The sequence below is a fragment of the Periplaneta americana genome, chromosome 2 (genome assembly GCF_040183065.1).
Source record: "Periplaneta americana isolate PAMFEO1 chromosome 2, P.americana_PAMFEO1_priV1, whole genome shotgun sequence".
Lineage (NCBI taxonomy): Eukaryota > Metazoa > Arthropoda > Insecta > Blattodea > Blattidae > Periplaneta > Periplaneta americana.
In genome coordinates this window covers 47,140,715-47,164,605 of record NC_091118.1, presented here as the reverse complement: position 1 = coordinate 47,164,605, position 23,891 = coordinate 47,140,715, and the positions used below count along the sequence as shown (strand labels likewise).

Genomic DNA, 23,891 nt, shown 5'->3' with positions numbered 1-23,891 from the left:
GCAATCTAAAGTAAGAAGATATTAACATTATATTATATTTTATGTTCTTAGAAATGCAATTTATTTGAGAATTGTTTTTTTTTTCTATTTATATCACCATAGGTAATATCAATAATAGAACCAGAACATTTTGATAACTAAGATACTGTTCCGTTTTGTCTTTTTGTCTTATTTAAACATTTATAATGTTATTTATTTCAATGATGTATGTTATTCAAAGTTACGAAATCTTTCCACGCCGACCAAATGCTATTTCGAGAATGATGAGCGAGACTCGAAGCGCACGAGAATGACGAGACGAGACTCGAAAGACAAATGCAACGAACACAGCGAGCGAGAGCGGCAGTTAGTTTTGTTCATCTCTAGTGCATAGGCTATTTTGCTTTGTGTACAATTCTGTTAATCGAGGTTCCCTTTGAAATATAGAAACACTAGTAGTAAATTTCTTACACAAATTGTTCGTTTTTACCAACGGTTCAGTATTCGTGAAATTATCATAAATATTCATTGTACTAACATAATATATCCTACTTTTGGATTACACCCTTTACGGCTTAACTCTCAGCTATAGAACAATTTTATTTTCGCACTAGGGCGAGAAAAACGGTGTTGACATGCATTTGAAACCTACGTCATACGGGTATATTAAGTCAAGTTTTGATAGAAATATGATCCAGATATAGGCCTACTCTTTCATCAAAATATATGTCACATATTTGCCGTTTGTGTGGCTCAGCGTTAGCGCCAGGATCTTTCATCCAAGTGGCCGGTTCATTCCCTGACAAGGTGATGACGTAATTTATGGTGGACAAAGCAAATTTTGCAGAAGATTTTTCTTAGGGTACTCTCGTTTCCCTATTTGATTGCACTAACATTCTCACTCCTTGTCATTTCATAAATTATCAGCAGTAGTTAAAAATAGGCTAGAGCGAAATCTTAGGGCTCCGGGCCCTGGGGTTTATCAGGTACTTGTCTGGGAATGGAACCTGGCTCTTTCGGGGCTGAGGCACACTTGTCAGCATCGGATTTACGAATGACACCCAGGATATCTATTGGACTTGGACAAACATTGCATTGTATGGGCCACAAATTGGGCCAATAGAAGCCTAAAAGCATGGATACATCCTAAGTCCGATCTTCGTAAAGCCAAGCCACATGTTTCGCAGGTCGTGCGTGTTTTTTTTCTACAGTGCGATCAGTTATGCTTTCCCCCGCGGAGCGGAGTTTTTCCTATGAGTGAGCCCCCACTCGTTTGCCACTAACTGGAGAAAGTAGCAAGCCTGCTTGCTTACTTGTTGACCTTGCTGAATGTCGTAGTCGTAGTGCAGTTGTTCCCGTGTGTGTGTTGTGTAGTTCGTTTCTTAATTCGACAGTATATATAAAAAGTGTGTTATGCCTCGTGAGTTTACAATGGCACAGCGTGTCTTTATTAAGATTCATATGTGTTAACTCAGCTCGTGAAGTTCGAAGACGGTTTCAAGAAAGATTCCCGTGTATAGACGCTCCAGAGCATAAAACAGTCCATAATCTTTATCATAAATTTCAGGAAACTGGAAGAGTCCAGCCTAAGAAACCAAAAAAGCAGCGTAGGATTCTCACCAAAAAAAGATTACATGACATTCGTAATCGTTTAGAAAATTCTCTTAGAAAATCTCTTCGTCGTCTTGCACAGCAAATGGGACTTTCATATGGGTTTGTGCAAAAGGCTACTAAATTATTGCACTTGAAACCGTATAAAATAACTGTGGCACATGCTCTTCGGCCAGGTGACCCCGTACGTAGACGCACATTTTGTGAGTAGATTCTGGAAAATGTGATGAATAATAAAGAGATTCGAAAAATATGTGGAGAATGAAGACGGGCAGTTTCAACACCTCATTTGATAATTTAGTAAGTAATGAGTCTGTTAAATTTATTTGTGTATTGTTTTATGGTAATCCAGACGTTTGAGATGGGCAGGACATGTAGCACGTATGGACGAATCCAGAAATTCATATAGAGTGTTAGTTGGGAGGCCGGAGGGGCAAAAGACTTTTGGGGAGGCCGAGACGTAAATGGGAAGATAATATTAAAATGGATTTGAGGGAGGTAGGATATGATGGTAGAGACTGGATTAATCTTGCTCAGGATGGGGACCGATGGCGGGCTTATGTGAGGGCGGCAATGAACTTCCTGGTTCCTTAAAAGCCAGTAAGTAAGTAAGTATTGTTTTATGGTTGGTTTGTTTTATCCTTCCGCTAATCACAGAGGCCTGGCTAACTGGCTAACCAGCTAACGAGCGGTGCGCTCGTCCACAGACAAAACACTCCGGCGGAAAGCAAAACTGATCGCACTGAACTAAACGCATGCGGCATGTTTGAGGGACGGAGCGGTGAGTATTGTCGAAGCGTGGCATGTGTGAGATAATTGCGTACCTTAAAAATGACACAGTATATTTACCTCAGTTCATTCAATCATTAAAAGTAGATCTAAAATTAATTTCATTATATCTTTCCTAAATGAAAGGAAAGTTACAATAATAAACGACACATATTTTAACTCTCCTTATAACGAGTGTAGGGGACCTCACTCTAATATTACTGAAGTACAAAATTATAATAAAATAAACATCATAACAAATAAAAATAAAAGTTTAACAAATGTAATGTGATATAACTGCATAAGTACTTGTGTAAAATATAATTATTATTTATTTTTTGTCAACTATAGGCTATATCAATGGTTAAGAACACAGATGTTGTAGGTTTCAAATAATTAATAAAAAAAACTAGTTACTGGTACTGGTTGATTTGTTTTGGCGTAATCTTCATTCTGGATGAAGATAGTATGTACAGTACTTCCTTGAAGGAAATGTCATGACAACAAGGTAAAATCCCATGACTGACTACTCTCCAAATATTTATTTTGCCGTTTCTCACAAATTGTGTTTAATGGACATACAGTCAACGTTCGATAACTCGTACTAAAGGAGGCGGAGATCTGTCCGAGTTACGAAAAGTCCATCTTATCGAAGGGAAATAAAGTTGTACGTTAGGAATGAACCCTAACACCATAATATGTTATCTATACAGTAGCAATATTATACTGAACTTTAATGCAACAAGGTTATCAATACATACCAGGTAAAACGGAAACACAAATAACACAGGTAGTGGATAAAATGCATTAATCGGAGTTTACAGAGTCGAGCATGATGGTGATTGATCTGCCACTTTGTTGTTTTTCCCAGCAGAACGTTTGAAAAGTTGTAAATCTTCTTTCATATTTTATATTTACTTATATATTATTTTCGAAACATTTGGTCAGATTTATCCGAAGTCCGAGATATCGGGGTCCGAGTTATCGAGCGTTCACTGTAGCTACAAACTTTATATTCCTACCCATAGATATTTCTGCTCTGCTCTAGATTAAAACCCACGACTGTGTCGTCGTTGTTGCTTATAACATGGCTAGCATCCAGTTTTCCTTATAAAATAATTACAATTAAAGTAATTTAAATTGTATGTAAAAACTTGAACATTGACGTCAATAATGTAAAGATGGATTTTATACTAAAATTCAATATTTCTTATTTCGGATATTGGCTAGGTCACTCCCTCATTGAGCTAGTTAATTAAAATTGCGTAAAAATTTAATTATACTTCCGAAATATCTACGTATGTTCTGTCATAAGAACACATTACAGTTTTTATTGTTGCTGTCAAGAAATACGGCGTTTGTTCTATTTTCACTTCTCGCGTGAATGGAATTCAGTATTTGTGACTCCACCTCGAAGACAATAAACGTGATGATGGTTGATGATCGCGAGTTATATACAAATTGAGCATGAAGTCAGGTGATCGAGGTGGCTACACCGATTGCACGATCACGCAGTGTCTGGGTGTGAAGCTGAGGGAGAAAGTGTCTGCGGGCACTGCCACGCAGGCGGGGTAGGTGCGGATGGACGCCGGGTCGGAGCACGAGACGTCGTAGTTCTGCAGGATGGAGGCTAGCATGATGAAGGCAAAGCCCTGCACCAGGCGCTGGCCGATGCAGGTGCGCTTGCCCGTGCTGAAGGGAATGAAGTACTCGGGCTTGTTCACCTTGCCGTCCACAACGAAGCGTTCAGGTCTGAATTCGAAGGGCGCCTCCCAGCACTTCTCGCTGGAGTTCAGCTCGTAGTTATTCAGGAAGACCATCGTGCCCTTGTCAACCGCATACCCTGCAAAACGACGAAACAACTCACTTCACACTGATTGCTAATCCGAATGTCTATGCGTTTTACATTGCTCCGTCGATATAAGAGAAAGCCAATGTCTACCTACTTAAGGCTGCAAATCTAGTCTTTCAGGTGAAGCTCCCTGTAAAGCAGATTTGAATAATTTCAAGGGAAAAATTGTTCCGGGGCCGGGTATCGGTCCCGGGACCTCTGGTTGAACGTACCAGCGCTCTACCAGAGGTCCCGGGATCGATACCCGGCCCCGGAACAATTTTTCCCTTGAAATTACTTGAGGCTGGTTCACAATAAACCGGAAACGAGAATCAGAACGAAAACGAAAACGGTAAAATTGTTAAAATGTGTACATTTAAATGTGAGCATTCACAAATTAACGAAAAGCTTGCCGGAGCCCAGGATTGGGAATGGAGAGTTGGCCAAGTTTCAATTTCGGCGTTCACGTTTCCGATCACAGCCCACTAGATTCATTCTATTGCCATCTAAAAGCTATTTTGTCGTCGTATATTTTGTAGCAAGAAGACCGTGACATAATCTATGCATTATTTTGTTCTGTGTTGTGCATCATGGAGCAAGTTTTATTTGATGAGATTCTAATATTGAGTGTTGAGGAAAATCCTCAGTTTACGATAAGCGGCGCGCCTCGTATAAAGATGAGAAAATGAAGGAGAATACGTGGCTTTCAATAGCTGCATCTTTGAACACCGATCGTAAGTGAATCATATTTTATTACTGTATTGGTTGTATTACACACTACACATTTATGCTTCAATTCAATAACTACTGTTGTGTTCATTTTTGTTCTATTAAAATGTTTCTGGTTCACAATAAATCGGGAACGAGAACCAGAATAAAAACGAGAAGCAGAGGACGTGAATATAAAAATGTTTGATTCACAATAAATCTAGAACGTACACGACTATGCATATCGATATGTATGTCAATAACGATATGTAAAGTCGATATTACGCATTCTGATGTTATTTGTGTATAATTGACGAATGATGTTCTCTCTTGAGTACAAGGCAGCCAACATAAACACAGGTTAACCAACTTCGAAATTTCAACTGAAACATTTCCATGCATCTTTATTATCACAACCTATTTTAAGTCTACCATAACGTAAAATAATTAGAGAAGAAACATTTGCAATAGGATAAAAATGAACACAACAGTAGTTATTGAATTGAAGCATGAATATGTAGTGTGTAATACAACCAATACAGTAATAAAATAAAATTCACTTACGATCGTGTTCAAAGATGCAGCTATTGAGAGCCACGTATTCTCCTTCATTTTCTCATCTTTATACGAGGCGCGCCGCTTATCGTAAACGTGAGGATTTTCCTCAACACTCAATATTAGAATCTCATCAAATAAAACTTGCTCCATGATGCACAGCACAGAACAAAATACTGCATAGATTATGTCACGGTCTTCTTGCTACAAACTATACGACGACAAAATAGCTTTTAGATGGCAATAGAATGAATCTAGTGGGCTGTGATCGGAAACGTGAACGCCAAAGTTGAAACTTGGCCAACTCTCTGTTCCCGATCCCGGGCTCCGGCAAGCTTTTCGTTAATTGTGAATGCTCACATTTAAATGTACACATTTTAATAATTTTACTGTTTTCGTTTTCGTTCCGATTCTCGTTTCCGGTTTATTGTGAACCAGCCTTTAACTTTTCCTCGATTCTGTATAGTGTACTTACCACGCTTGTGTCGCAATATACACTGTGTCCCGTAGAATCACTACCACAGAAAATATAAATATCTCGTCACTCAGTGAATTTAGAAATTATGTTTCTCAACTTGTCTTACGTAGAAACCTCCAAGTTTGGTAACAATGAAAATTATGACTAGTGCGCATGCGCGGGGTATGATAACACACAGAGTTAAAATGGCGGAATTCACGGTACAGCAGAAAGTGAAATGTTGTTATTCGTTATCCGAATTGAAGTTCCCAATTGCAATGCAAAGACGATTTAGGCAGGAATATGGTGCAAATGCTCCAGAGCGTCATGCCATTGTGAAATGGTATAATCAGCTGTTGGAAACAGGCTCTGTGTTTGTGTTAAGGAAGAAGGGAAGCGGCAAAAAAACAGTGTCTGCTGCTACAGTCGAAGATGTCAGGCAAGCATTTCAGCCCAAGGAAATCAAGTAAGATAAAGTAAATCCTGTTCCCACAAATAAAATGATGGCTGGTATTTTGTTTATATGTAGAAAGAGATTTGTATCAATACTTCACATAGGCTAATATAATTGTGCACATAATGCCATGATGCCATAATTGTAGGCTATATGTTGGATTGTAGATTCTTTCCAGATTTCAGCTTTCTTTGTGTTTTCAGAACAAAACTTCACACTTTTCCAATATCGTGAAATTGCATTCGTGAATTCAGCCCCTTCGGGCAAGATATTGGTAACCACAAATTAGTCTTCATCATAAACTTAGGATGTCATTATTCATAACTACTACTGCTACTACTACTACTACTACTACTACTACTACTACTACTACTACTACTACTACTATCAATAATTATAATAATAATTGATACAGTATGTTTTCCTAATTTTTAGTTATCAATCCACACAATTCTTGAACATAAAGATTATATTTACTTTTGTTGCAAAAGCACTTTTAGAAGCATTTTGAAGTAGAAATATAAACATTATCTTGCCCAAGAGACTGAATTACAGTCTGCAGTAGTTCAAGGGCTCGATGGAAGAAGCGTCTATGGGGAATTAATGTGTTATTTTACGTGCTATATAAAATCAGTCTATAATTCTACAAATCTGGCTTTCAGGTAGTAGCTCCCTGTAAAGCAGGTTTGAATAATTTCAAGAAAAAAAAAATTGTTCAAACCTGCTTTACAGGGAGCTACTACCTGAAAGCCAGATTTGTATAATACATTCGTTACTGGAGGTACGTTAACAGAAAGCCACAATTTAAAGTCACACAGTAATTGTGTGCACTCACAGTTGAGTTCTGGCGTCTTGTCAGCTCATGTGAGTTGTGTGGATATAAAAGGAAAAATTGTGACGGTGTCGTGTATAGTTCCTGGGGTAGCTCAGTCGGTAGAGCGTTCGCGCGCTAAGCGAAGGGTCCCGGGATCGATACCCGGCCCCGGAACAATTTTTCCTTGAAATTATTCAGTCTATAATTGTTTTTCTCGACTGCGGACAGAAATAAATAAGAATAATCACACATAATCTATTATAGTATATGGAATGTGGCACTACTTGCACCAAAAAAAAAGATTTAAGAGAGATGTCCTCTATTACCTGCGATAGAAGTGTCTTGGGTGGCCACATGCGGCACGATGGGTGAGGACGCTGTACGCAACGTCTCCAAGATGGTGGCCTCGGTGTAGGGCATCGCAGGCTTGTCAAACAGGCTGACGTTTCGGGACCCTCCTGTGGCGACGTCCACCTCTTTCTGGATGCGAGCTCCGACCTCGGGGTGTCTTACAACGGCAGCGAGCGCCAGCATGATGAGATTTCCGATAGCAGAGTGTCCGCCCAAGAAGTCCTCAAGCTCGAAGATGATGTGCTCCCAGTTGAGGTGCGGGTCATCTTGCAAATGAATAAGCAGGGCGTCTGTAAAGTCGCGGGGCTCTGTCGACGCGTCCATTGTGCGCCGATGTTCGTCGATAATGTGCCTGAGGATGAACTGGCGCACCAGATGCGCCCAGCCGGAGATCTGGCGCATGTGCGCGCGGTAGGCGGGCAGTAGCCACGGCAGGAAGTCGACAGCGTAACCTTGGTTGATCTCCCAGAAGATCTCGTCGAAGGTCCGGATGACGCTCTGGGACGCGGGGTCGTCGTACGAGAAGCGCGTGCTGCACATGTACTGCGTGAACATGTTGAAGCAGGCCGCCTGGATGAGGGGCTTCACGGCTAGCTCCCGGGACCCCGCGGTGAGACTCGACAGTTCGGAGAGGAACTCGACCACCTCGGCGCACCCCACCTGGTCCAGGTTGTCGTAGTGGACGGAAGCGAAGCGTGGCGAGCAGTACATGCGGGCGATGCTGCGACGTGTCTTCTGCAGGTCCGACCAATCGCACAGCGCCAGAGCTGCAACAATTGACATATTTCTAATGGGAACCAACTTGGGTCAGCTGAGTTTAATTATAACCTATAGGCCTACACCCTATTAACCGATTGGCGGATTATCCGACTGTCTTCTGTCGCGTTTTTATTTGCTACAGAAATATAGGTTTGAAGTAGGGGCAGGGCATAGTTGTGCCACATAATAGATAAAATGCAGCATATAAAAAAGGGTCCCTGTTTTGTGGGCATAGTTGCGCCCCTTTCCCATCAGGTAGAGAAAAAGGCATGGCATAGTTGCGCCCCGTTCCCTTCAGGTAGAGAAAAGGTCATGGCATAGTTGCGCCCCGATGAAATAGGTAGAGAAAAAGACACTACGGAAACTCGAGCCTCGTAATCAACCAACCTCATTGATTTCTTATTCGATTTATATTCATTATCGATACCGTTAAAATGAACACCATGAAGTTGGCAGTATTTTATTAACTGTTTTTCTACTGTTTATGCAGTGATTATCGATAGCCTACCGTTAAAATGAACACCATGAAGTTGGCAGTATTTTATTAACTGTTTTTCTACTGTTTATGCAGTGATTATCGATAGCCTACCGTTAAAATGAACACCATGAAGTTGACAGTACTTTATTAACTGACATATTCAAATGAGTGAGCCGTTGGAATATGGGGCCTTAGCAGTCTTGACATTTTATTAGTGATTTTCACACCGTCTGTGGCGTATAGTGAGATTAATTTAAAATGAATGTTAAGTTTAGTGAAAAGGGTGAAGAGTTAATAATTGATAATGGTTCTAAGTTTCAATTTTCGAAACCCTGTACCGTAGGGTTAAGATATAGATGTAGAAACAAAAAATGCACTTCATTTATTGTGTGTGATCAATAAAAAAGCGTTATTTTAAATAGCATTGACTTCAATGCAGCTATCACTGTAATATTTTTAAGTAATTTATTTATTTTATGACAATCACTTTCGTGTTCGGGGACAGTTCCGTTACATAAATAAGTTATACATACTTTGTAGACAAAATACTTAAGAAAAAGGTCACATAAAGATGATAATAACATTAGTAAATAATAATACTAGTAATAACTGAGTGAAAAAAAAGACGATGTTGAGATTGGTGGATTAATATTAAATTATTATTAGTAGTATAATTAGTACAGGTCATGTTGATATAGTAACCAAGATAAGTTAGTAAAAATATACTTAGGATAGAAATAAACTTTTTTTACAATACATGGTACATAATATAAATACAAGGAAGTCTGTCATATAAATTTTTAAATTCTGGATCTGAAAATTTCATTGCTTAAAGTAGTCAATTCTGGATGAAATTTTATTATCGAATTATATAGACGTGGACCATAATTTGTACTGTGTAGTAAAGCAGCAGATGTGAAACATTTAGGTTAAACTAATTTAAGAATTTCATTTCGTCTTGTATTATGATCATGTGGCTAAGCTACAAATTTCATTCTATTTTTATGATAGAATTTCATTAAAGAGTATTTACAAATTTGGTCAATTCTAAAAACATTCAATTCGGAATGGATCAAATTTGTTGGCTAATCCAGTCTCCTTTTCAAACAAATTTTGATTACGTTTTTGCAACATAATTATCTTTACAAAGAATGGTATACTATTGGAGTTGTCGTGCTGTATAATTTATATATAAAATGTCTTCCATGTGTTTAAAACATATCATGTTGTGCTAAGTATAAAAACTGCAAATAACTGCGTGATTTGGGGAACGAGAAACTGTGCCTCAACTCAGAATACAAGATTGGAATCTCAGGTGTGTTTAATTTAATAAAAATCAAGGGAAAAGTGTATAAAGTTTGTAAATCTACAACATGACACCTCCAGTATTCCACAGACAGACATCACAAGGAGTTTCTTTGTCCCTTAAAATCGGTAGCTAATAATAATAATAATCCGTGGCGCTACAGCCCGTTAAGGGGGGCCTAGACCGGCCAGCCGGCTGCTGGCCTAACTCCCACAAGCCGAAGCAGAGGTGGACGATCATCCAACCAGAATGGAGGTATCGTGTGGTTAGCACGATGATCCCCCCCAGCCATTATAGCTGGTTTCGCAACCGAATTTCGCTACTTATCGTAGCTCCCCAAGTGCATCACGATGCTGGGTGGGCACCGGCCCAATACACTGGCCAAAATTTCATGAGAAAATTTCTTCCCCCTTGAGGACTCGACCAGAGCGCATTCCGTAACGCGAGTCCTATACAGGATCGGTTGCTAATAACCAGATTTAAATCATTGATTGTGGACTTCTGATTCACTATTCAAGGTGTTCAATACAAGACCACAGAGGAAAGTGCGAAAGTATAAGCATTATTCACTAAATGTACGAAAATCTTTTATGATGCGGATTATCCGATTTTTTCGATTACCCGTTCAGCCCACCTCCTTCATTACCACGGATAATAGAGGTTCTACTGTACTTCAATAAGATAGGTTACTTCAAGATTTTCAAGAAATATTTTGACGTTGAACTACGCCTCTTTCTCAACTAGATATGGGACAGTGACTTGGCAATTGACCGTCACATAACAATGCAATCATCCTTGTTTATGTCTTCCCCTTGTTCTCCTTGCATGCCATTGTTCTTCTTGTCTTCCCTTTGTACTCCCATTGCTCTCCTTGTATTCCCGTATTCCCCTTTTTCTAATTGTATTTCCATTTTTTCTCCTTGTTTTCCGCTTGTTATCTTTTCTTTCCCTTGTTATCCGTCTTCCCCTTGTGTTCCTTCACTTCTCCTTATACCCCTTTGTTCTCCTTCTATTCCCTCTGTTCTCCTTCTATTCCCTTTGTTCTCCTTCTATTCCCTTTGTTCTTATTGTCTTTCACTTGTTATCCTCTTCCCATTGTTATCCTTGTCTTCGCCTTATTCTCGTAGTCCTTATCTTCCTCTTGTTCTCCTTCCTACCCCTTGTTATCTCTGCCTTTCCCTTGTCTTCCCTTTGTTACTCTCGTATCCCCCTTGTTATTCTCGTCTTCTCCTTGTTCTCATGTATTCTCCTTGTTCCCATTGTATTCCCCTCGTTCTCCTTGTGTTCCAGCCATCCGCATAGCTTGATCGGCTGAGTCGCTTGCCTGCCGGTCCGAAATTGCGCTCAGTCGTGAGTTCGGTTCCCGCTTGGGCTGATTACCTGGTTGGGTTTTTTCCGAGGTTTTCCCCAACTTAGTCCTACCAATGCCGACATATTGTAAATACGCAGCTTGTGATTACTATAGTCCCGTCGCTCTAATTTCCGGCAGCCAATCGCGTTGCAGGTCGGCTACATTTAAACGTGTGCGTCTTGTGATTCGCTGATGAAGACTACATTCATTTCTTAAGGCTCGATAAATACTTAATATAATCGCCCGCCATTTTGGCTCTTTCGTTGGCGTTCGCAGAAAGCACACGAAGACGTTATTTGCCGCTCAATTATTTGCTGAATTACAGTGCGTTTGATTTATTACCATAGGAGCTACGACATGATAATGTTTAACGGTGTGTCAAATAGATTCCTCGTATGGTAGCTCGGCAACGAAAGAACAAAAATGGCGAACGATACTACCTACCTAGATTTTATAGAGCCTTCACTTCGTAAGACGTAGTCACGCCGGGAATAACAGCGTCGCGACTATACAATCTTTTTTTTTTAATTTTGAACGATTTTTTAAACTTGTAGTCACAAAATAGTAGGCCTATTCTCTGTAATAAAAGAGAAAAAGTGAAATGGCATTGTATATTTTCGAACAATTACTTCAACTTAACAGTCTGAAAAATGTTAGCATCACTTTTTTCACACCCATCCTCGCATACTGAACAGATCACAGTATTACTAGGCCCTACGGAAGTGTTTAATTTTGAACAGTTTTTTAATATTTGTAACAGTAAATAGTATGTACTATAATAAAATACACACATTGAAATGTCATTGTATATTTTCGAACAATTATTTCAACAGTTACTGGACATTTTTTGTTCACCTTGATATATTTTCGTATTTCAGTAAAACTATCAGTAAAAACATTTGAACAATTAGGCGATAAGATAGAATAATTCGTAACTGACAATAAAATTAATGCTATCATATTTGTAATATATCGGTATCTATCAATTACATATTAAAAATATAAATTTTGGAAATTTTGGGCACAAAGTACCCCCTCCCCGTTGTTATTGCTAGGGTTAAGGCGAATGTCAGGTAATGTGTGGGGAATCTTCGGCCTCATCTCGACAAATACCATCTCGCTATCACCAATTCCATCGACGCTAAATAACCGAATGATTGATAAGGCGTCGTTCCCATTGTTCTTTTTGCTTTGCCCTTGTTCTACTTGTATTCCCCTTGTACTCCCTGTACTTTCTGGGCAACAAAGTAGCCTATTTTGTATCTCCATTCCTTCCCGGATATAAAGTAGCCATTTAAGACACTGGTCTTATCCCTACCGTTAAATAAGAGATTAAAAACCCTGACAAAAATCAATATAGGTATACAGTTAGCTTACACACAACTCATTAGCGCCTATGAAGAAAACCTGTTTAATATTACTGCATAGTGCATGAATAAAAAATTCTGCAAGCTTGGAGGCAGAGGTGACGCAAGTTTCGATTTAATTTAATTCATTCAATTTAACTTTAATCATAAGCTATAGCATTCCGCTTTTAATGTACGTCTTTCATTTGTAGATTTCTTACTTTTAAACTTAAGGACGACTTTAAAGAACAATGAAAATTATTTATTGAGTTGATTCAATATATCTACCCACAGCCTTCCTTACGAAGTCTAGCTCACGTGAAATGCCTATGTTCAAGGTACAAAAAAGAACAATTGTAACGTTTAGACATGAAAAGTTAACTCTGATGTCACTCGTGATACCACGTGTGATACCATGAATACAGAAGTGCAAGTGGTTTTCCACGCGGTTCGTCTAGTCTAGCCTTATCCTCTGTTTAATGTGCCTCGAGGTTTTTCATACGGTAGTTATGAACATAATTCTATATTAGATACGATATGGAGTCCACATCCAGCAAATGCTGGGTTCCTTCGGTGCTGGATTCCGGACTCATTTCACCGGCATTATCACCTTCATCTCATTCAGACGCAAAATAACCTAAGATGTTGGTTGATAAAGCGTCGTAAAATAACCTACTAAAAAAAGAGATACGATATGGATTATGTATTACCAGCCATTACTTTATTTTTCCATTAACAGTAATATCTAGGTAACTGTCATTGTCTCAATGTAACACGTGCTGTGCTGATCATACTATTTGTACTATTCCTTTAGTTGTGAGATTATATTCACATGTATTAATTCTTTTTTTTTTTTAAATTAATACTTGTATACTAGAATGTATTTTCCTGTTTGTGATTATGTATTCAGTCTCTTTATTATTATTATTATTATTATTATTATTATTATTATTATTATTATTATTTTAAAGTTAATATTGATTGTGTATATGTATGCAATCTCTCTTTTTTACTTTATTATATTTATTATTATTTTTAAGTTAATATTTGTATACCGGTATGTATTTTTCTGTATGTGATTTGATCCTGGTTGAGTGGAAAAGAAGGCCTGATGGCCTTAACTCTGCCAGGGAAAATAAAACTATTATTATTATTATTATTATTATTATTATTATTATTACATATATGAGGATGAAATAAAACACATTACGCTCTTAAAGAAACTACGTATTGCATTTTATTTTTTTAACTCGAGTATGCCTCTGGATGTTTCTTGTAATCATTGAAATCTCCTTAAATCCTTTGCCAATTTTTTATTATTTAATTAAATAATTCAACTTCAAATTAAAATAACACATAAAATAAAAAGATACGCGTCGAGAGCCAATATTGGTGTGCGAACCAGTCTGATAAAATCTGCTTCGAGGAATCTCTCTTTCGAAGACGGAAGAACTTCACAAGCATTTTAGAAGCACATAATGCGTATTCAGCAACAGCTAAGGTGACCTTCGTTAAAGTTGCTACTAGTTTGGACACCCTTTGCTCTTGAATAGCCGATCAAACAGAACAGAAAGAGCGGCGAAAGTAAGCTGACAAGGAAAGTGAACGAACTGACAGAGTGAGGAATGAGGAAGAAAGAATTGGGAGAGTGAAGCGCCGCTACCTGCCAAGGGTCAAGGACACGCGGGAACTGGAGCGAGCGCTGCCAAAACGCAGGGTTGCCACCTGGACTCCGAGCAATGAAGCCAGCGAGATGAAACCTTTCTTAAAGCAGATAATTCAATTATAGTTTTCATAACTTCACGCAAAATTGGGGCTCTTGTACATGCAATTTACTGCCTTCAAATTGAGAAAAAAAAGTCTTTGTACAACATGTTACGTACAGTATGTATGCGCTTCTGTATGTAAGTGTGTAGGCTTATGTATTGTATGTATGTATGTATGTATGTATGTATGTATGTATGTATGTATGTATGTATGTATGTATGTATGTACGTACGTACGTATGCATGTTTTTAAGCATATATGTATGCATGTACGCACGTGTATGTACGTGTGTATGTATGTATATTTACCCACGTGTGTATGCATACACGTACGTATTACGTACTTACGTGTATGTATGTATGAATGTGATGTGTTGTTTTTTTATTTTACGACGCTGTATCAACATCTCAGGTTATTTAGCGTCTGAATGGTATGTATGTATGTATGTATGTATGTATGTATGTATGTATGTATGTATGCGTGTACGTACATGTGTATGTAATGTATGGAATGTTGTTTGTTTTCTAATGCCAGGCGTTTGACAATAAAGTCATTTTGACCTCTTGCGCTCCAATATTTTTCAAAGATATTGTCATGGTCAGCCACTGAAGCACAGATTTAATGTATGTATGTATGTATGTATGTATGTATGTATGCATGTATGTATAGACATTGAGAAGAATGTAAGATTTCGTAAAGGTCATCATGGGCAAAGAATGTTGTTATGTAAGCAAGATATCTACAATTTTATTTACTGCAGCAATTATAAATGATTGTACGCGTAAAAGAAGGATCATGATAAAGAAAAAGGCACAGTTACTGGTGATCACAGAGAGAACTATGGAATACGTTGATAACCTTGAATATGTTACACACCTAGGAATAGATTATCGGTGTAACTTGCACAATAACAGAACAATACGGCAATATATTGTACCTATATTTCTAAAAAGCTGTCTGGCATGTAAGGTTGAATTAATAATAATAATAATAATAATAATAATAAAAATAATTATTGTGACGATATAATAATAATAATAATAATAATAATTGTGACGATATAAGATAATAATAATAATGATAATAATAATAATGATGATAATAATAATAATAAAAATAACAATAATAGGCTAATATATAATTTATGTTAATTGAATGTACAATTTTAAAATGATCTCTTTTGGAAAAATCCATGCGTTAAAAAATTATGGCACATGTACCTACTGTACATTGCCAATATCATCGTTATTTTTAATTCCAGCTATAGGCCTAATTACATCATTATCCGAAGAATCGTGTTACACATTAGCCTTGTATCATTTGCCTTGTCACTGACTGAACTTTCCTCGTTGTTTGTATATTGAGAACAATTGTATCGGTGCATCAGCAGTTATGTGTGAACAAGCATGAAGAATAAGATAACGTCTGTAGGTATTTTGCCAAACATGTCACGCATTATGCAAAAGTGCAACGAAAATGTGCTTCGTGGCATTTCATTGCTACTGCCATAGAGAATTTGCATTTACCAGTAAACTGCAGGCCAAAGTCTTACTGGAATGGTACTGATATAATCGTGTAGATTCATAGCTGGCACACAGCACAATATCTGAAATAAATTATGCACTATCTGTTTTTCTTGTAATTTGTAATGTCCTTAAGAAGACAACAGCAGCAAAGAATCGTGGACAACACGCCCTGTGTTAATTTTCGGAAGTAGTTGAGGGGAAGGAACAAAATTATTTGTTATGTTTGAGTTACACTTACGAATTCAACTCAAGAAACAAGTGCAGTATGTAAGCAGCGGACAAACTCGTTTACTATTACGTATAAGTTATAGAGAGTTCGCTAGGGAGCAAGTTTCGCTCAGGTAAATGTTGTCGATATCGAAGGCCACTGCCGAATATAATAAAATTATAGGCTGTAGCCTACATTTTTCCTGAATGTAGAGTGGTAAAGTTTTATGTTGTGTAGTATGGATAGATAACACAGGCTGAAGGGACGTGAAGATTAGAACATTAATATACAGCTGACTTTCATTCATTGCAGTTGAGTTTAGTTAATGAAAATGCAGTATACACTGCAACAGAAATCTTAATTTATATGTTAAGTTTGTTAAGAATAAATCGTACAAAAAGTATCGTAATATATTATGTATTCGTAGAGAAATATCCTCGCGTTCAACAGCCTTCTGATTCAACCATAAGAATTTAGTGAAAAAAAGGAACTTTTTTTTTCTCTCGTTATTTATACTCGCTTTAACATCTTTGGTCATATCACGAGTTAATCTTTTGGGTGAAATTCGAAGGCCTGTGTACTATTGTTGAGACTGGTTCTATTGTTGTGAACTAGATGGCGACTGTATAAGTTATGTATTATTGATTTGTTATGAATTATGAATATGATTTCGGTGATGAATGAGGCCGGTGATATTCAGGAATGTTGTGGCCCGAATTTCCTGGCATTTGCCTTACGGTTGAGGGAAAACCCTGTAAAACCTCAAACAGGAAATTCAACCCGACCGGGAATAAGAGACAGCATGCTGACCCCTACACCACAGAGGTGGTCGAAAAGAAGCATTAATCGCGTTCTAACTGAAGAAAAACTCGACGACAAAAACTATAAGCTAGAGTCTCCACGAAATCGTGAAGAAGGTCAGCTGAACAAGCAGGTTTATCCAAGACTTGGAAAGCGATGAAATTGTCAAAATTAAGATTATAAAGCAGTTGTTTATAAATTGAGTGAAACAAACTATGGGTCAAGGGTTCAATTCTATCCATAGAAACGAAATTCAGCGTTTCTAGAAACCTTTTAAAAAGCTGTGAAATTTAATGTGCATTAGAGAGAATGATAGCAAGTTCCATAGATACTTATTAGGACTAAAACGTAAGTCAATAAATTACATCTGTAATGCTATGTATGTCACGAGATTTTATTTCCGAAGCTGACACGGCGAATCATCGCTAAGCGGGCTGTTATTTGCCATGTCACTTTTCAAACGGCGCCCTACTAACAAGTAAGTGAAATCTGTTTCCAAGCGTACATCCATTATTACCTGCTATTCCAGTGCGCCAACGCAGCACGGCTGTTCGCTTGAACGTACACCCGCCCCGTCAAAGGAAATTCAAACAGTTATTTGATTAACAGTAGAATTGTAGGACTCCCTGCAAAAAGGGAGTGGATTCACTTTTTGGTTAAATTAATGTTTTGTTTGTTTCATAGGCCTACGTTAAAAAATATACCGACCTTTTAGATTAAGAACTGTATGATTCCGAGCATTTTGTAGTAAGTTACAGTGGAATTGGGGTGAGCTTTCATTCGTTTCGTTGCTCCTGGAGCTATATACACATTGAACCGTAAGTAGTGTCAATTTCAGGGAGTTATTCGAGATATTTCAAACAAAAATGTTTAATACAATTTTGCTTCCTTTTTAAGATAAAAATTGTTTTATATGAAATATATCATAGCGTATTTTGGGAAAGCCATTAAATTCCCAATATGCTCAGTCATTTTAACAGAGCGGTGTATTATGATAATAAATTATTGAAAGGATTTTGATTTTCTCTCTCATATATAGGCCTATGGGTCAGATTTCTTCACATTTAAGGGACAAAACTAAAATTCTTTCAATAATTTATTACTATAATACACAGTTGTCTCAGACTGACGGAGTATATTGAGAATTAAATTAATGGTTTTCCTAAGATACGCTATAAAATGTCGAGAAATATGTAGATATGGGTTTAGAACAAGTCGTCAGCATTTGGTGGTTGTGCTGGTAACAGTCAATCTGATAGTAGTAGCAGCAGCAGATGTTTTATCTTTCGTTCTTGTTAATTTATTATTATTATTATTATTATTATTATTATTATTATTATTATTATTATTATTACTGTTCTTGTTTAGCCAACTGTCCGAAGACAGGTCTGAACCTCACAAGTGACACCAACAAGGCACCACTTATGAGGCAACTAGGTCAGGAGATAATGGGGTAGGGTGGCCAGTTCATTTTCCCCTCCATTGCATACATCGCCGATTAGCTACATATTACATTAGTCAGACTTCAGATGCATAGACCTACAAACAATTGAGGGCTTTGCCGGAAGAAAGGCGGACAGACTTATACGCCCTTCTTCGGGAAAACGGTTTAAAATGTAGTGAATAATTATAGTAGCGAAATTTTGTTTTGATTGTACTGTACATACCTGCAGGACAGGGCTGCGTGCATGTATAACATTTTACTCAGGTGCGTTTTAAAATCTTAGATTGCATGTATCTCAATTCGCCATATTGACGTATACGCCCTTTTTCCGGCAAACCCCTCAGTTGTTCTTCCTCTGACACATATCGTCAAATGAGATGTACTGCCTGATAATAGATATTCATATCAGCCAGAACCTCAATCAGACGCAGATTATTATTATTATTATTATTATTATTATTATTATTATTATTATTATTATTCTTTCAGTCATTCATTTAGTGTTCTGCTCAAGGGCAGGTCTTTCACTGCAAACCCAGCTTTCTCCAATCTTTCCTATTTTCTGCCTTGCTCTTAGTCTCCGCATATGATCCATATACATCTCAATGCCGTCTATTATCTGATATCTTCTTCTGCCCCGAACTCTTCTCCCGTTCGCCATTCCTTCCAGTGCATCCTTTAGTAGGCAGTTTCTTCTCAGCCAGTGACACAACCAATTTCTTTTCCTCTTCCTGATCAATTTCAGCATCATTCTTTCTTCAACCACTCTTTTCAACACAGCTTCATTTCTTATTCTGTCTATCCACTTCAGCCGTTCCATTCTTCTCCATATCCACGTTTCAAATGCTTCTATTCGCTTCTCTTCACTTCGTCGTAATGTCCATGTTTCTGTCCCATACAATGCCACACTCCATACAAAGCACTTCATAGTATCTTCCAGCGTCCGCAGAAGATACTCCTTTTTCTATTATAAGCTTCCTTGGTCATTGCTATCCTCCTTTTGACTTCCTGGCAGCAGCTCATGTTATGCTTATACTACACCCCAAGTATTTGAAGCTGTCCACTTGCTCTACTGCCTCATTTAGAATTCGCAAGTTTATCTTCTGTATTTTTCTTCCTATGACCATGCTCTTCGTCTTATTTGCATTTATCTCCATCCCAAACTGCTCACAGCTGTCAATTAGCTCCAGTACCACATCCTTCAGTATCATCTTCTCTTCTGCTAACAACGCCATATCATCAGCAAATATTATGCACTTTATTGTTCTTCCTACTACTGTCACTCCTCCCATGTTCTGAAAACAGTTCTTTACTAAATCCTCCAAGTAGATGTTGAACAGGGTAGGTGATAAAGTACATCATTGAGTACTCCTCTCTCTATTTCACTTCCTTCTGACATTTCTTCTCCTATCCTGACTTTGACTAGTTGTTTCTTATAAAGATTACTGAACAGTCTTTCAATCCACACAAATTTTCTTTAGGATCCCCATAAGTTTATTCCAATCCACTCTGCCAAAAGCTTTTCTAAGTCTATAAAGACTACATACACTTCTTTATTCTTCTCTAGGTATCTTTCGCCTATTGTTCGTAACTGCAAACATGGCATGATGTTATTATCATTTTTATATTGGTATTATTATTATTATCATTATATTATTATTTACTTACTGGCTTTTAAGGAACCCGGAGGTTCATTGCCGCCCTCACATAAGTCCGCCATCGGTCCCTATCCTGAGCAAGATTAATCCAGTCTCTATCATCATATCTCACCTCCCTCAAATCCATTTTAATATTATCCTCCCATCTACGTCTCGGCCTCCCCATAGTCTTTTTCCCTCCGGCCTCCCAACTACACTATATGCATTTCTGGATTCGCCCATACGTGCTACATGCCCTGACCATCTCAAACGTCTGGATTTAATGATCCTAATTATGTCAGGTGAAGAATACAATGCGTGCAATTCTGTGTTGTGTAATTTTCTCCATTCTCCTGTAACTTCATCCCTCTTAGCCTCAAATATTTTCCTAAGCACCTTATTCTCAAACACCCTTAATCTATGTTCCTCTCTCAACGTAAGAGTCCAAGTTTCACAACCATAAAGAACAACCGGTAATATAACTGTTTTATAAATTCTAACTTTCAGATTTTTTGACAACAGACTGAATGATAAAAGCTTCTCAACCGAATAATAACAGGCATTTCCCATATTCATTCTGTGTTTAATTTCCTCCCGAGTATCGTTTATATTTGTTACTTTTGCTCTCAGGTATTTGAATTTTTCCACCTTTTCAAAGGAGAAATTTCCAATTTTTTTATTTCCATTTCGCACATTATATTATTATTATTATTATTATTATTATTATGATCATTACATTTATGATGATGATGATTATTATTATTATTATTATTATTATTATTATTGCAAAATAATTTTGTTAATGAAAGAGGCATTAGATGTAGTATAACAGCAACTACAAAGTCTCAGGAAGCCATATTTTGAGTGTAATATTAATTAATTCGATATGATGATATTTTTCGATTGGAAACAAAACAAGAGAAAGAAGAAGAGGAATGCGGCGCTCATTCAGCCGGGCGGAATGGAGGCCAAGGGCAGGTGGACCGTTACAGTTGCATCACCTCTCCCCGCGCGCCGCTTGCATAACGTTAGCCTGTCTGCGCGGCCACAAAAACATCTCATTTCCATCCACTCCGGCTTCCTGTCCCGCCATTCCGATTCCGAAATCGCCTCCGGCCCCGTCGCTCAGTTCCCAGTTGTGTGGGTCACACTCTGCGAGTGAAAACGAAACCGAGGCGCACAACTCAATGAGCGGGACGGGACACGGCACCTCCGCAACGAAGTGAAATCTCCCGTCGAGCTGAGAGGTGATTCATCAAATCATTGTTGAATTCATTTTCCTTGGGAAGGTAAAACATAAATCCACGGAAGGGGGGATTATTTATAGATGTGAGAACAGCAGGAATCCTGTAAATGCTTCTCGTTTAGTTTGACGTGAATGCGTCTTTAAAATCAGACCGACACACGGAAACGCGACGAAGTAACCTTTGCAGGGCGATACTAACGTCGTGACTAATTAATAATACGTTTTAAATAAATGTGGTCTCCAGTGTGCCCAACTCTGAAAACACTAAGTCCTCTATGGAGCTGCTAATTCCGCTACATTCCACTACGGTGGCCAGTATTGAATAAATATGGAACAGTCAGAAATTTTTTAAGGGGTCATATAACATCAGGAAGAGGAAAAGGAATTGGCTGGGCCACTGGTTGAGAAGAAACTGCCTACTGAAGGATGCACTGGAAGGAATGGTGAACGGGAGAAGATTTAAGGACAGAAGAAGATATCAGATGATATACGACATGAAGATATGAAGAGTCCACTGCAAGAATGATGGATGCCATTTGGAATACATTTTGCAGGAGAAGCAATTGAAAGTTTGAAATGCTTAGCGCTCAAAGCTTAACTGTGATTTTCCGATCATTACTGGACAATGACTATCAGTGTTAATGCCATATAACTCTGTATGTACATTCTATATGTCTTAAGCCATGCATTGACAGTCTTGGTTCATTTTCGACAAGAAAGTGACATCCATCATTCTTCCAGTGAAGACTCTTCATATGTGGATCATAATATGAGGAGACAAAGAGGAAGGCAGAAAATAGGAAAGACTGAAGAATGCTGGGTTTGCAGTGAAAGACCTGCCCTTGGACAGAACACTATAAATGAATGAATAATGAAGTTTTCATTGTGTTTCCTGATGTAATTTATATTGTTTCAAAATCAAAGCTATGAAATATATTCATTTTATTTAATGTTTATTCAAAAATACTTAACTTTAATAAAGAAAATAAATAATTTGTAATCAGGAATATAAGTATGGCCTAGTGATAGATTATTACAATATATTTATTTTATAAAGACAAGTCTGAAAGCAAGTTGCTTTATTTAGTCTCTTCTTCTCTCTAAAAAAAAAAAAAAAAAAAAAAAAAAAAAAAAAAAAAAAAGGCAGTAAAACGTAAAAAGGCACAATAAATTTTGAAAAAGGCATTATAAATTTTAAAAAGGCATAATATAGTTTAGCAATAAATTTAAATTATATTAACATAAATCACAATTTTACAGTTGTCACATGTTGACTTACAAAATACTTGTTCTTCGTGATTAACTGTCTTATCACAAAATTTACATAACAAAACTGTTCCATCGATTGAAAACACATGGGCTCCAAATTCACTAACGTAAGTATGAAGTTTACTTTCCAATGGTTTACTGAATTTAAGCATTCTAGCTAACTGATCTTATACCTTCTGTGACCCGACAATAACTGACTGTTCCTCACTCAAATTTCTTTCTCCTACAATAATAAACACCTGGAGCACAAAATTATAACAGTAAGATTTGAAAATATGAAAGCAAACAATTGAAAATGCTACGTGACAACTTATATAAGAACTATCTAATATCCTAGATCATAATTATATACCCAGATTGCTCGGCGTTATAGATTTTGACGGTAACAACTTTTGTCAGGTTTACTATGCTGCCATCTAGTTGTTACATAAGGAGTCACGTCATAACTCCTATTTGAATTGCATTAGCGACTGTACTGCTATCTCGTGTTCGTTTACGGCGGACGGGTGGCGATCCTGGCGTTAGTTCTCTTCAAAGTGCAACCGATTTTAACATAGGAATGAGCAATCTATATGTGATCTGGGCTAATATCTATCCAAGCCAGGAATCGTAAGTTACTTGACCAAAATAATATGACGTCAATGACTGATCTGCGATTGTTTAAAATCCAAAGCCAATGTACGCTATAAAATATAGTCCTGTAAATATTTCATTATAACAAACTTTTTTACACATATTATGCCAATTCAAATCAGTACAATGTAATTAGCCATTATGCTAGGTTAAGAGAAACCTAATGTTCCCATACATTAATATGTAGTTGATCTTTTCTCTTTTCCGCGATATAGTGATGCGTTAGTATGGTTCTTGGCTTGGATAGATAGGCCTAATAGTAGAGTTATGAAACTACCGGAAATTCACAATACCATGTGAAGTGTCACAGTAAATAAACTTACTTACTTACTGGCTTTTAAGGAACCCGGAGGTTCATTGCCGCCCTCACATAAGCCCGCCATTGGTCCCTATCCTGAGCAAGATTAATCCAGTCTCTATCATCATATCCCACCTCCCTCAAATTCATTTTAATATTATCTTCCCATCTACGTCTCGGCCTCCCCAAAGGTCTTTTCCCCTCTGGCCTCCCAACTAACACTCTATATGCATTTCTGGATTCGCCCATACGTGCTACATGCCCTGCCCATCTCAAACGTCTGGATTTAATGTT

General features: G+C 37.7%; 1 protein-coding gene and 1 non-coding gene across 2 annotated transcripts in view; one reads left to right on the top strand and one right to left on the bottom strand.

The window, feature by feature from the left end:
* Positions 1-3,075: 3,075 nt before the first annotated feature.
* Positions 3,076-23,891, bottom strand: part of spo (spook) — a 32,671-nt gene continuing 11,855 nt past the window's right edge. Inside the window, exons 2-3 of the mRNA XM_069816723.1 lie at positions 7,504-8,295; positions 3,076-4,201 (exon numbers count right to left, since the gene is read on the bottom strand). Coding sequence (XP_069672824.1) covers positions 3,849-4,201; positions 7,504-8,295 — 1,145 coding nt within the window. The 3' untranslated portion in view covers positions 3,076-3,848. The remainder of the gene's footprint in view (positions 4,202-7,503; positions 8,296-23,891) is intronic.
* Positions 7,278-7,351, top strand: TRNAS-GCU (transfer RNA serine (anticodon GCU)). Its single transcript has one exon. It is a non-coding gene; the product is annotated as a tRNA-Ser (tRNA).